This window comes from Lontra canadensis, unplaced genomic scaffold (genome assembly GCF_010015895.1).
Source record: "Lontra canadensis isolate GAN:19392208 unplaced genomic scaffold, GSC_riverotter_1.0 scaffold128, whole genome shotgun sequence".
NCBI classification, from domain to species: Eukaryota; Metazoa; Chordata; class Mammalia; order Carnivora; family Mustelidae; genus Lontra; species Lontra canadensis.
Genome location: NW_022631122.1, coordinates 3,878,984 through 3,893,761, shown reverse-complemented (window position 1 = coordinate 3,893,761; position 14,778 = coordinate 3,878,984). Strand labels below are relative to the sequence as shown.

Below are 14,778 nucleotides of genomic sequence, written 5' to 3'. Positions count from 1 at the left end.
AGCTCTGCCCTTGTTTGCATTCACGCAACGTCCTATTCCAGGACCCAGACCCCAGGGAAGCCGTGCTGGAGACTTCATGCCTCCCCAGCCAGCAGTCTTCTAGGGAAGTCCCAAAGAGGCAACAGGTGGGCTGGACCGTATGTCTTCACTGGTTTGTACTTAACTTTGTTTTTGGCCTCTCACCTCCCAGACACTCTTCGGCGGCTCCCATCAGCTTTAGGGTAAAGCTCAAATTTCCCACTTGGCTCGACATGGCCTGCCATGCATGAACTTCCAGATGCTCACTGTGTTCTGGTCGTGCCTGTGAGCCCCAAGCAAACAGTCTTTTGTGCTTGTGTCCCTTTCTCTGACTGGGTCGGCAGGACTCACCTCAATGAAGTCCTGACTCCCCTGGGAAAGAAAAGACTTCCCACCGCTGCTCTTCTGGAATTCCACACTGGCCTCCATCACAGTACTGGACTGGCCACTCTGTTCCACTGGACAGAAAACTCCTTGAGGGAGTCTCACTTTGTCTTTTACAATTTTTAGATCCCTATGCCCAGTTCCCGGCCCACAGTAAGCACTAGATGTCTGAAGAGCGGGGAGAGGTGGGCAGGTGCTCCAAGCTGCTGTACCCACAGCGAGAAGCTCGATATGGTAGTCGAGACAATTCCTACAGTCATGTTCTAGTAAGACAGACACAGTCCCCCGTCTGCGTGCTATCCTTACTCGGGGTGCCTGCTATGCAGATGCCAGGGAGCACAGAGCCCCCCCCACCAATTCCAAGGTCGTAGGTGGCCCGTCCTCCCTCTCACGCACAGGCTCCCCTCGCCACCTTTCCTCTGTCTTTCACAAATCCCTGCTCAGCTAAAGTGTTTCAGATACCTCTTCTTTAACCCCATTCCTCCTTGTCCCCTCTCAGGAGAACCTCTGGTTTGTCCCTTCTACTTAACAAAATACGCTTTAAAACGTGGAAGATAAGCATATGAGGAAAGCTAACAAATCCATATGCCAGACAAGGAAAACCACACATTCTGAAATGAAACTACATGTACTGCCACTCACAATCACGGTCCTGACAGTGTTAAAGACTCGTCATAAACCAGTAAGAAAAAGACAAAGATCGCAACAGAAAAGTCACGCAGACCGTGTACAGGCCGTTCCCAACACAAAACGGTGCCTGATCGCTCTAGAAATCAGAAATGCAAACTGAAACAGCAGAGAAATACCATTCCGTGTCCATCCAGGTCGGATAAAATAGAAGCCTGCCCAGTCCAGGTACTGGTGAGGAAGCGGTCATGCGGGAACTCCCAGCATCCGCCGAGAGACGGAGAAGCTGGTTCCTCCGCTTCGGACAGCAACTTGGCAACATGCAGCTAAGCTGACAAGGTGCCCGCCTGACGACTTAGCGATTCCCTTGGTGCACAGGGAGGATCCCTGCAGCTCTGCTTGTGACAGAGAGAAACTGGAAATGGCCCAAGTGACTTAGTAGTGGGACGGATCGGATATATTCATAAAATGGAATACCATTTAAGAGAAGTCAATGGTCTAGAGATTGATCAGTTTCAATACTCTGGATCTGCCGGATTTAATGCTGAGAATAAAGCAAATTACAGAATGAGATATGGTACCATTTATGTCAACTAAAAACAAAAAAAAAATTAAAACATTTATGTAGGAGATACAATTACAAAATACAGACTACATATACACTGAATTTACGACAGTGCTTGTCCTTGAGGAGTGAGGAAGAGGATTAGGCAGGGAAATATGGGGGGATTCAACTGTAATGTTTATTTCTTCAAAAGTAAAAAATAATCTGAATTAATAAAATAAGTATATAATGAATATAATAAAATGTTACTACCTCCTCATGTTGAGTGGGGCATACATAGGTCTGTCACATTATCAATGTACTACTTTGTACTAGTATTTAAAAACCAAAACCAAACCCCAGTGCATCACATTCTAATATCCTCCAAAGTTCCTTGGATATCCTTATAAATATTTCCTTAACTTCTAAAGTCAATCATAGTTGTGATAGATTAAAAACAATTTTTCAGTCAGCCTCTCTTGTCTTCTAGTCCAATTACAGAAGTGCATTCTCTTCTCTGCTTTAATGAAAGTCAATAATGTTTTTGACCTCTATGGGCAACAAAGGAGGTGGGATTTGCCTGAGAACCTGCCACTAATTTCGATCTACAAGCGACCCCTCAGTACACCAGGACACGACCTGTCTCCCCAGTCAGCTCTAACACTAGAGAATTAAGCAAAGGCGCTTTCTGAAGAAATCACTTTTAAACAGACTTCAGTAGTCTAAGTCAAGTTCTCAGGCCAGTATTTGAGATGTGAAAGACAACTCCAACTGATGAACCATGCATGCAGATGTAATAATAAAATGTACTTCTAAAAAACAACTTTTCATACAAATTCACTTTCAGCTGAGACAGGTCCCCAAACCTCTCATGAGCTGAAATCATAATGTGGTCTGTAATAGGGCTTAAGTCTCCACTGAGTAATTCGCGTGGATGTCTGCCTAACATACTCAAGTGCCTACCTGAAAAACACTCAGCTTATTACCAAGTTGTCCCGGACTCTGTTTGCAGACACAGTTTTAGTGGTGTGTGGGGGTGGTTTAGAAACTCTGGCCTCACTGACATCAGCCAGAGTCATGAGGTTAGAACCTTCTTCTCAGTTCTGGAACATAGACAATTACCAAGAACAGGAGACTCGAAGACACTGTCAAGCTCTCTGCCACAAACGATACCATGTTGTTAGGGAGATCCAAAATTTATTTGGCCTTTTATTTATTTAAAAGAAAAAGATTTTCTAATAGCAGTAAGCAACATGCTTTCATTTTTCAAGGTTATTCAGAAAGGTCTCAGCACAGTGGTTTACGAGAACAGAGTCGGCTCCTAATTAGATTCCTCTGAATTTAAACACAAACAGCTCAGCCTTCAACTTCTTTTTTTCACTACCAGGAGGCATCAGACAAAAGAACATGAAGGAAAACCCACATAACTGGGAAATATCATCTATCTGTTTTTTTTTTTTTTTTTAAACCTCTGCCACCAACCGCCACAGAGCTGTGGTGAGCTGTTTATATGACACGCGGTCTCTCTTTCAGCAGAAAAACAAAAAACAACTGGTAAGAAACTCTGAAACGATGCTTTGAAGGAGGGTAAGAGGAACGGCCCTACCGAACGGTACTGAAATCACAGGACGGCACAGGTACAAGGACGGCTATGAAAGGGAGGAGTCACCTTCTTGAGTTCTGAAGTGAGGAGACTTCCCACCCTGAGTCACTGATCATCCTCAGGAAACATGCTAGGAGTCCTGCCTAGCGGAGGCACATCTGAGCAGCAAAACGGATCCGGGGAAAATCCTCCGATCTTTCTCAAGGAACAGGATGAAGGAAGGCTTACTGTTAAGGACAGAAAAGTGCAACTGCTTCCTATCATTTCAACCAGAAACTATAACTAAAACTAAAACAAGCGATAATGGAAACAGCAACAAGCCAGTATGTATGAGCAACTTGGAAATACATTCTTCAAAATTCTTTCTGCAACTTTTTTTGTTTCAAATCTCTGAGAAGTGTGAAACATGGTGGTTTGGACTGACAGAGCGTATTAGCTACACGCTAAGCTATAAGGCACGGAAAATGTTCTTTGTAGCTGGTGTAATAACCACAGAGCTGATGTACAGAACAAGAGGAAAGCCACAGAAGAGAGCCCCACCACCTTCGCCAAAGGGCTCATATAAGGAGCGCTGGTAAACGCGCCCAAGAATGCCGGTAAACACGAGAGCCCTGCCTGAGTGGGAACTGATGGGCTCCTCTTTCGCCTCCCTTTCCCCTAAGCGACAAATATCTTTTCTTTAATCGATTATGGGTATTATACTATTCCACGTAAGCAATGGACTCTACACATCAGAAAACAGCATCCAGAGAGATGCCTTCCCAGATGAAATCCAAAGCAAAATGCGACCAGCACACACGTTCTGAACACTCTCCTGTTTCCCATTTAGAGTGTAGCTGATCTGCTTGTTTATTTTTTTAATCAAGAGAAACAACCTACCACAAAAGTACTCAGAAGCTGCTAACACAACAGAAAGTAAATCAGCATCATCTCAAGATCATCTTACATCTGTTTAAAGCAAATAAAACAGAACCACTGACAAGATCTGAAACCCAAACATAATGAATTCCTGACTCTGAAGGACTCCACCATGCATTCCAAAGACCAGATTATTTGTGGCAGCTGGAAAGAACAGCTGATTTTTCAAGGGAAGCTTTATGTAGCTGAAGAAGAAAGAACTGAAAAGACACTCTTTCCTTTCCCCATTAAAGAGACCTAACCCTAAAACAAGAGTCGAATTATGGCTGAGAAAAAAAGACCTGCCGGATTTCTCCTAAATTAAAATACTTGGGAGTGGTCCTGGCAGGGGGCTTTAGTCTTGGCTTTTGTGGTTTGTTTTTGCCAAACCCCCACCCCCCACCCCACAGCAGGCTGCAAAGAAACTATATGGAAGCTTCACTCTTGCCGTTTCCAGTGTCTGTGATCAAGACCATTTCCACGCAAGTCCCCGTAAAGGAATTCAAGCCTTCATCCAGGATTATGACTTAATTCAGACTGGTGCAGGTGTATACCAGTGAAGTCGAGAGATGTCGATGGGTTTTAAAATGCTCTACCCTGTTGAATGGCTTAGTATATGCATGCAGAGGAATATGTTGAAGGGACTAACGACATTTGGAAGACTGGTGCCCCGTCAGTATCAGCCGCCATCATCTTTCAGTACGATGAGCTATGTGGCTGATCTTCCCAAACCATGACTCAAACCTGACCGAGCAGGGGCTTGGGTGGGAGGCTCCAGGAGCTGGCCACAGAGGGTTATGTTAAACCGAAAAGGAAAGCTACCAGGAGGGTAAGTGACTAACTGGAGGGATGCTACATTTCCTGAGACTCCCGGGAAGATCCTGAACATGGGAGGGGATGGAGAAAAGGGAAAAAAAGGTTCTGAATCTCCAAATGACTCATATTTTCCACTTCCTGCTAAGATAACAGACGGCGCTTCACACACATAAACATTCATTGCAGGCTCTGTTCTTCAGGAAGCTGGAGAGAATCAGCCGATTGCTTTTGCTCCGTTGGGAAAATGACTACACATTGTTCCCTTGCTTTCAAGCCTTGATTTTTTTCTTTGTGGCAGGCTGCACACTGTCATACACACATCTTAATGCCACCACCAAATGCTGAGCCTACTTCAACACTCCCCCAGGGCTGAGTGCAAAGCTGCAGGGGGGACGGGGAGCGAGCTCTGAGGTGGGGTGGTTTGCGAATGAAACCCGGATTTCTGAACCTTAGGTGCAGAAGAAGGTAACAGTCAGGCCCTATCAAAGTGTTCCTTTTTACTGTCTGGTTCTTTCAGTTTAAACTTCAAAAATATTACTCTTTTCCCTTGTTTTTGCAGAGCAGGGAGAACTAACATAACTTGTGATTTTTGCTAGATCAAGCTATTGCCATAAATCAAAGAACCACTGGCTGAAGGGATGTTGATACTCCTTTCCCCTGACAGACCTCCAATCAGAAAAGTCTCCAGTGATCCCAGGCTGGACTCCATGGGATACTTTGCTTCCAGAAGAAACAGTTAAGCCAAACAGACCAATCCATAAAAGTTCCACCCCATTATAAGTTTATAAATGGTGTTAGCATAAATTGAGTAGCCAATCTGATATGTGATTGGTTTCCTCCTTTAAAAAGTCTTGAGTGAGAAATACAGTGAAATGCCATCAAATGTGTAAAATATTCAGGATGGCTTTTCGAGTCACAATTTTAACATTTACTTTTAAAGACAGCAAATGAAAACAATGAAGTTGCTTTAATGGATCTAAAAATCAGAAATTAGAGCTGCAAATCATGGAACTACCTCAGCACCTAATTTACGCTCCTATATTTCGTTTTGCGTACACAATATGGGGACATCTTCATTCACACAGATGAACAGGTTCCAAATATTAGCAGTTTAAAAAATGGCTTTCTTTGCAATCACATTATATTCTTCAATTAATTAGAAATAGGAGGAAAAATGCAAACAGTAGGTAGGCTGATAGCTGAAGTTAATATGCTAATGTTGGGCGTCTGGGTGGCTCAGTGGGTTAAGCCTCTGCCTTCAGCTCAGCTCACAATCTGAGGGTCCTAGGATCGAGCCCCGCATCAGTCTCTCTGCTTGGCAGGTAGCCTTGCTTCCTCCTCTCTCTCTCTGCCTGCCTCTCTGCCTACTTGTCATCTCTCCCTGTCAAATGAATAAATAAATAAAATCTTTAAAAAAAATACCACTGTGCTGATGTTAATATCTGGTTATATTTTGGCATGTGAATTTTTAATGCAAGTTTAAAATTAGTTTTTTGTATATACATATATTTATTTATTAAAAAATCCATAGAACTTACAAAACAGTTCCACCGGAAAAAAAAAAAAATCGAAAACCACTACTCTATCAAACTATTTAATTACTACACAGTCTTGTGGTTGATAACTTAAGTCTACGAGTCTCAAACCTCCCACATTTAGTTTTTTTCAGTACAAGAACCCACACAAGTGATTCTTCACAGGTCCCTCTGGTATCCTGGAGCCACAGAAGTTTCCAAGAGGTATCCCAGATCCCCCTCTCCAGGGGAAATCCTAGTGCACACTATTCCAACAGCGTGAGTGGTTTCACAGTCTAGGAAGACTGGGTATCCTTCCTCATGGAGGGAGCCCAGCAAAAGAGAAACTCCACGTACATTTGACAGGAAGAGGTATCGAGAAAACAAAAAAAGGGCTCAAGATACCTGTGGTTAGCAGAAGTACATTGTCTTACATCACAGCAGATATTTTTGCTATCTGACAATCAGTGCCATGCCAGCTGCAGGTTTAATTCTGAGCCATTATAGTCTAATGTAGGCTAAGAATTAATATAGCCAAGGAGGGTACAATTCAACTGCTTCAACCTATAAAAAACCATATATATATATATATATATATATATATATATATATATATATACACATACACATACACATACATATAAATAAAATCAATGGCGGGGTGTCTGGGTGGCTCAGTGGGTTAAAGCCTCTGCCTTCGGCTCAGGTCATGATCCCAGGGTCCTGGGATCAAGCCCCAAATCCGGCTCTCTGCTATGCAGGGAGCCTGCTTCCTCCTCTCTCTCTGCCTGCCTCTCTGCCTACTTGTGATCTCTGTCAAATAAATAAAATCTTAAAAAAAAAATCAATGGCAATGGAAGATAAAACATTTACTGAACATAAACTAGAAAACCTTTCCAACCTGAATTTAAATTGAAAAGTTGTCTGGAGCCAGTCATGGCAGGAGTCATTTATCTATTATAACCAGAAACCAATGGTTCCCACTGTTCCCTACAGCACAAAGGAAAAGATTCTTTGGGTCTTCAAAGAAGATTTTCCATCTCTTCCATCCCTAACTCTTCTGATACTACTTCACATCCGTTTCAGGACAATGAGTCTGTGGAATCGACTATGTTGCTTCTTACTCATGCTGGTGCCGTCAGTAACAGTTAAACAGCAGCTCTCGAGTCTCCTGCCAAGCTGTTTTCTGGTATCGTTTTGCTCTTTGTCCATTAAGTTCTTGAATCAAATACTGACATATTTTGCTCTTTCATCAGAGACCAGCTGACAACCAGAAAAATCTTTAAGTTATCACAGATCCAAGGTTTACACTTCGTTTTTGCTCGAACCAACTATATAAAAAGCACAGTCTTAAAAGACTCAAGCAAGACAGGAGAATAAACTAAAAAGTCTCCCTGATCTCTCCTCCTCTCTTGCTTTAAATTGATACTAGTTTGGAGTATGTCCTTCTAAATATTCTTGCTTATTTATAGAAACAATGACTGTTCACTTGTTTTCTGCAAATTCAGATCATACGTACAGTTCTACCTGCTGCCTTTTCAACTTGTCAGAGTGTCCTGGAGATCTGTTTGTGTCGGCAGTTATCCCGGGGGCTGGCAGTCTGTGGTCTGTGGACTGAATTCAGCCCATGTCCATTGTGTGAATAGAGTTTCACAGAACACAGCCACGTTCACTTTCCAGGCCTCATCTTGGGCTGCCCCTACGTGTGCTCCAGGAGCAGAGTCAAGCTGCCCCAACAAAGACCTGCAAAAAGCCCAGGACCCCTTCTGCCAGCTCCTCTACAGAAAGAGCTCGCTGACCCTCAGTCTGGTCTTTGTAGTATCAGCTCCAAATTCCATCTAACCAATATACAATATTTTATTGATGGCTATTTATTTAGTTCCTTTAAGTTTCTCTGCGTTACATATAATGCTGCAATGAGCAGGTACCAAGATTTTTGAAGAGTTTTGAGAACTCTTCTCAAATAACGTGGTGTAAGCAACTTGAGAAACGCGCCTTTCATCTCATTATTCCTGCCTCTGAAAAGAAAGGACAACCATGTCATGTAGCCGAGGTGCTAAATATGGCTATGGGGCAAATATATTACAATATATAAGCACATCAGATGAGTGTGTTGCACACCTCACATTTACACAATGTTATGTACCAGAAATATTCGCCTGGGAAGAAAAAAAGGTCCCTGACACATACTGCCACTCAATAAATATTTCTCCACCAAGGGCTTCTGAATGGATCACAGTACCAAATACAGTGCTTGGCAGAGACAACTGGTCTTTGTGGAAGAATTTCAGTTAAGATGAGGAACGCAAGCACATAATTATTGACAGTTAAATGTCAAAAATAAAGCCAGTCTGCAGTCCTAAGAGTTTCTAGAACATTCACCCAGCTCTCCCTTTCCTAAAGCAGGGGACGGAGTGGAAGTCGTTTTCTTCCTTTGTAAACAGAAATCACAACTGTCCAGCAATGGTTCGGAACAGTGACATGTCTGAAAAATCTCCACGAAGATCCTTCCGGGGCTTTCTTTATTCCTGAAATGTTATTGTTATTTTTCAGATCGACCCCTTAGCTGTTCTGTTCTTTCATTAGAAATTCTATTTATTTCAACCTCTTAATAAGCCTCAACATTTCCCCGTTTGTGCCTTTGCTAACTTCCTCATGGCGGTTGACTTCCTTATGCGGTATCTGTGCATTTTCTTTTTTTAAAAAAATTTATTAGAGAGAGAGAGAGAAGTGTGGGTGCGAGTGCAGGGAAGGGTAGAGGGGGAGGGAGAGAGACAATCCCAAGCAGGCCCAGCGCAGAGTCTGACATGGGGCTTCATCCCATGACCCCAAGATCATGACCTGAGCTGAAACCAAGAGTCAGATGCTCAGATGACTGAGTCACCCAGGCGCCCATGCAGTTTAACTGAAAGCTCAGTTTCAGCTTTATAGGACCGATTTCCTCCCATGGGAACCTCCAGCCAGCCTGTCTTGTCAGTGTGACCCTGCAGGGCTGGTCTGTGTTTGTGTCAGCGGAGGCTCCTTAGTGTTTACCGTTCTCAGATTGGGATTTCATTCAACCGCTTGTGAAAACTTTAGTTTGGAGTATGGATGGTGTGAATTTGGACCCCAGGTTCACAGATAGTGCGGGATTCTCACTCAGAGTCCTGGGAGAAGGCAGGCACGTTTCCTTGCTGCTTCGGAAGGGCCAGGCGGTGGAGTTTTTCCAAGTCGTTCAGCATGGATGTTACAGTCTCTAAAGCTCTCCGTTTTATCCGGGGTCTGAGCTCCAGCTCCCGCTATGTGCCCTGGGGCCAGATATCCTGCTCCCTACTAGGAAGGCTCTTTAGTGCTCTGATTCTGAGTTTCTTCAGGGATTTTCCTTTCTGCAGGCTTGGCTATGTTTTTTTTTTTTTTTTTTTTTAATATATTGCACTGGATATTTCTACTTTATAGCAGAACATAAACTATGTTCAGTCTGCTTCACTGAAGTTCTCTGAGTATCAATTTCATACTGTCCAATCAAGAGACAGGAGGTCTTTCTGTTTTTCTCTGAGACCAGTGCTCCTCAAATGGAGAACAGGCACTTTGCAGGAGGGTTACACAAAAGGATTCTTTGGGATACGGGAGGAAGGTTTTACAGCTTCCATTTATATTGACTTTAAAGAGAAATAGAGTTGATGTAGACGATATATTGGTGCCTCACTCAGCCCCTATGTTGGGAAGCTTCACTTTACACATGCTAGAGGTTTCTAGAGGTGAGAGCACTCGAAAGGGGCTAGGACAGTGGCACCTGTCCTCATTCTCGTCCCTTCAGCATGCTGTGATGAATGGAAATGTATAGGGGCTCAATGCAGTGAGCTTATGGATTATATTAGTTCCAACTAGAAAAAAATGAGAAAGTAGCTTACAAATTCCTGCAAAGAAACCACTGACCTAAGACAGTATTATTAATAAGACTAATAACCAGCAAACAAAAAAATGGCAAATCTGAATTCTCCTATTCCTATAATAGTTTTCTTTTCTCTCTTCTTTCCTTCTTTCCTTTCTTCTTCTCCTCTCCTTCCTTCCTTTCTTTCCTGCCACCCCCCCCTTTCTGTATTGGGCCAGGGTTGGGGGAGGGAATCTTAAGCAGGTTCCACATCCAGCACAGAGGCCAATGCAGGGCTCCATCTCACAACCCTGAGGTTGTAACCTGAGCTGAAATCAAGAGTCAGATGCTGGGGCGCCTGGGTGGCTCAGTGGGTTAAAACCTCTGCCTTCGGCTCAGGTCATGGTCCCAGGGTCCTGGGATCAAGCCCCGCATCGGGCTCTCTGCTCGGCGGGGAGCCTGCTTCCTCCTCTCTCTCTGCCTGCCTCTCTGTCTACTTGTGATCGCTCTGTCAAATAAATAAATAAAATCTTTAAGGAAAAAAAAAAAAAAGAGTCAGATGCTTAACCGAATGAACCACCCAGGAGCCCCTAGAATGAGCTCTTTGTAAGTACAGGACAGGCCAAGCATGTAATTCTTGCATCAAATATACATGCCCTATGCAAGTAGCCTAACAATGTTTTAATGATACATGAACGTACTAAAAAGTGCTTGGTGATGACTATCCTAGGCAACCAAAGTTATTCTGGTACCAAGGAGCTGTGTCAAGTGGCTAAGAAACTAACCAGAGGACATTTGTGGGGTGTCCCAGGGAAGAGCCTCAGAGAACCTGGGCCCCAAAATAAATATGCAGGAGGTAGCAGACAGTTGTGGCCTCTGGTTTTCTAGAGGGCCCATAAAACTTAGCACTATGCTGCAACGCTCCATCTCTTAGTGAGTCGTGTAGGAAGGACATAAATGTGTGTGATATACACAAAGATCTCAATGAGAGCTCCTCCCACAAGGTGGTGGTTTTTTTTAATAGAACAGTACAACAAACTGTGCTAAAGACAACATTTGGGATATAATAGATCCACATAAGTCATCTTGAAAGAATGTGATCATAAAGCGAGTCATTCAGAAAGTCACGACAGCTGTGGCAGCGACAAGCTGGGCTGCGGACTAGCTTAACTGGGTGGAAACCATTTTTTGCAGTAGCTGAGAGCCTGCTCAAACAAGCTTTTAAAAACTTCAACTTCCAGTAAGTTAATCATTTTTGGTAACAAATCACTTTGGATACTCTGCACAAATGACTGAGAACAAGACAAGGTCACGATGTCCTGATCGTCTGAATCCGTCACTATTTTGTCTGAGGTGGGTATAGTGAGAACACGGTGCTAATCACCTTGGCCTCCGGGGTGACCAGGCTGGGCCTGGAGTGGGGCTGGATCTCCAGACTGTCCCTTCTGGCCACGGCAGCCTCACTGACCTACCTTGGTGTGCACTGCCAATATTACTTTCTCTCTATCCGATGACCGCGTTTTTGAGACACAGTGCCTTCGAGCAGGGTCTGTGGGCCAGATCCATCCCACAGCCTATTCTTACATGGCCCATACACTACTAATGGTTTTTATATCTTTAAATGGCTGGGTGGGGGGTAATAAAGATGACTACTTTGTGACACGAAAACCACATGCTTCCAGGTTCAGCACTGGTGAAGTCTTACCGGAACACAGCCGTGCTCACTGGTCTGCGTGCTGGCCAGGCCGCTTCTGCACAACAGCAGAGGTCAGCAGCGGCACAGGGACCGTCCAGCTCACAGAGTCTAAGATACGTGCTCATGGCCCTTGACAAAAAAAAAGCTAGCCATCTCCTGCGCAGTATCTTATCCAACCCAGGACCTGGGCTCAGTTCATAGACTTGGCTTTAAAGGTGGCTTGAAGGAGGTCAGCCACTGGTCAGCATGGGACATTTCGGCACATGCGCAAATGTCTTCTCTTGGCAGTCACCGTGACCTGACGCTGGGAAAGGGCTGAAGCATCAGCCAAAGTACCAGAATAAGAACTGAGCGCGTAGAACCTGACGAGGGACTGCTGTGTCGCTTTAGAGTTTGAGGCTGGGGGCTGTTTCGACACAGACACAGACTTCTGGGACAGACAGTGGCTTGGGGGCAACAGAACAGAATATAAGAAATTGGGGCTCTCTGTAAAAATGTACCGGCTGCATGTTCTACATTTGGAACTGATGACACACGGGATGTTTTAGACAGACATAACAGGCCGACTTCTCCACACACACCAGGAAGGGACACAGGTAGATGGACAGGAAACCCAGAATGAGCTTTCCCGAGCCCGGAGTGCCACACCTCGCAGGAAGACGGGTGCTGCTTACCTGCACACGTGTAGGCATCCTTGCTGGTGAAAGGCTTCACGCACTGGCTACAGCTGATCGGACCCACGACAGGGATGGAACTGAAAGTGTGCCCGTTGACCGTCTTCTTATCCTTCTCTTTCTCCTTCAGATCTTTCTCCTTCTCCTTGATCTTCTCTTTCTCTTTCTCCTTTTCCTGCCAAAGAACAGAACCAACAGTTAACAGAACACCAGAGGCCCTCCTCTCACCTGGGCATCCAGGTGCATGGGGTCACTGGTGTGTGATGGTGAATGCTTTGGAAGAAAGTTAAGAGCACTGTCCTGGACAATGGTTTTTCTAGGCTGTGAGCATTCCGGCTACACTGGAAACACTATGGGAAAATGCGTTCACACGATGGACACAACGTCCCAAGACCAGCTCTGCAGTGGCCTATGAGCCCTCCTCAGCAAGCCCAAGCGCAGCCCATGGAGGAAGCCAGCAACGAGCAGAGGGCCACCTGCAGGAAGGGGGCAGAAAGGACTGCAGCCATTCTCGGAGCAGCCTCGGGGAAGGAAGACGATGGGATGGCAGGAAGCCTTTCTCGGGGTTTCCTCTTGGACTTCATCTAGCCGGAAGTATTAACTGTCCCCGACATACACATATACCATTGTTGTCACCTAAAACAATTCCTGCAACACGGGCACCATGAAGTTCATGATCATAACAACTACTAAACGCCTTACACTTTGAGTCAACGCCTTCTAAGTACAAGACTGCCTCAGTCTCCATAACTCTGAAGTGTGCAGGGAGGGCATCACGCTTGTGCAATTGAGAAGATAAAGATGATAATTATCAACTACAATTCTGAACAGCTGTTATGTGCCAAGAATGACAGCAGGCGACTGACACATATTTTCTCCTAACAACCCAGTGAACTACTGGTTATTATCTCCACAGCACATTTGAGGAGACCAAGGCTCTGAGATGTTTAATACTGTGTCTGAGGCCACATGTCAGTAACAGCCCGTGCTGGAAAGAAGATCCAGATCTGGCTGACTCCACAGCTCTCTCATTCACGACACTCTACCGCCAGGGGCTGGCGAGGTGTGTTGACTCACAACGGGTCACACAGCAAGTGATTGGTAGTCAACATCATGACCCAGGCCTCCTGACATCCTAATTCAGAGCCCATCCACTGTACTGAACTGGCGAGTGCTGGTGAAGTCTGATTCATGCACAGTCCTTGGTTAGCAGAACACGTATAATAAAAATCTAAGAACCAAACTGCTACACTTTAGAACTGTAAAAATTAAGGAGAGAGAGAGAAAAAGTATTTCACTTTACATAACAGGAAACTGTTCTGAGTGACAATCAGTAACCACTAAAGTACATAATAGTCTAATAACAATCAATAACAAGTGGAATTTTTTCAAATAATTTCTCTCAACTAAATTTTGCTTCAGGCGTCTCTGCACATAAACATTAAACTGAAAAGCATCTGCCTCTTTTGCTTCAGAAAGCTAAAGCGTGCTCCAAGACTTGGAAAAAACCTTCTATGGCAACTAACATTCTCTCAAGCCTTCCAATGCTCATCAAACCCAAATAAATAATAAATAATACCCTCGTCCTTTGCAATTAGCCCAACTAGTTCTTCCAAGAATAAAAACAAAACAATAAACTCCCATCATTTCTTTCTCTGTTTATTAGAATTTAGTGCTGTAAAGAAGGCAGGCTCTTACCTCTCCATGTCCTATGAATTTCACTGTTATGAGGGGTACTTCAGGAACCCGACCCCATTTTATCGACATGACTCGACCCCCATGCCAGGAAATGTGCTCTCACAGAAGGAGGGGCTCATGCCGGCAGGGCAGAGCTCAGCAGCTTTGAGCTGCCATCAGAGAAACCGTAAGAGGAAGCCAGGGACTGGTTGAGAAAGGGAAGGAGGGAGGGCTGAGGCTGCTGGTTTCCTTAAGACAGGCTTAACTATTTGCATGCTGCCAGCAAAGCCAACTACCCTAGTTACAGAGGACACGGGAAATGAAACAAAACGAATTCCCAAAACACAGTGTGTGTCTGGACGGTGCTCTGGCTGCAAGACGGGACACTCTGGGAGGACCGAGGCCAATTTCTGACACTTAGAAGTTAAGGAACACATCTACTTCGGAAGGCTTCTCATTACATCGAATCATAACGTGT

General features: G+C 44.5%; 1 protein-coding gene across 11 annotated transcripts in view; it reads right to left on the bottom strand.

The window, feature by feature from the left end:
* The window catches only part of AKAP13 (A-kinase anchoring protein 13), a 313,801-nt gene that overhangs the window by 35,167 nt on the left and 263,856 nt on the right, over window positions 1-14,778 (bottom strand). For all 11 annotated transcript variants that reach the window (XM_032842356.1, XM_032842358.1, XM_032842357.1 and 8 more), the window contains one exon: window positions 12,624-12,798. In XM_032842356.1, the coding sequence (XP_032698247.1) occupies window positions 12,624-12,798 (175 nt within the window). The remainder of the gene's footprint in view (window positions 1-12,623; window positions 12,799-14,778) is intronic.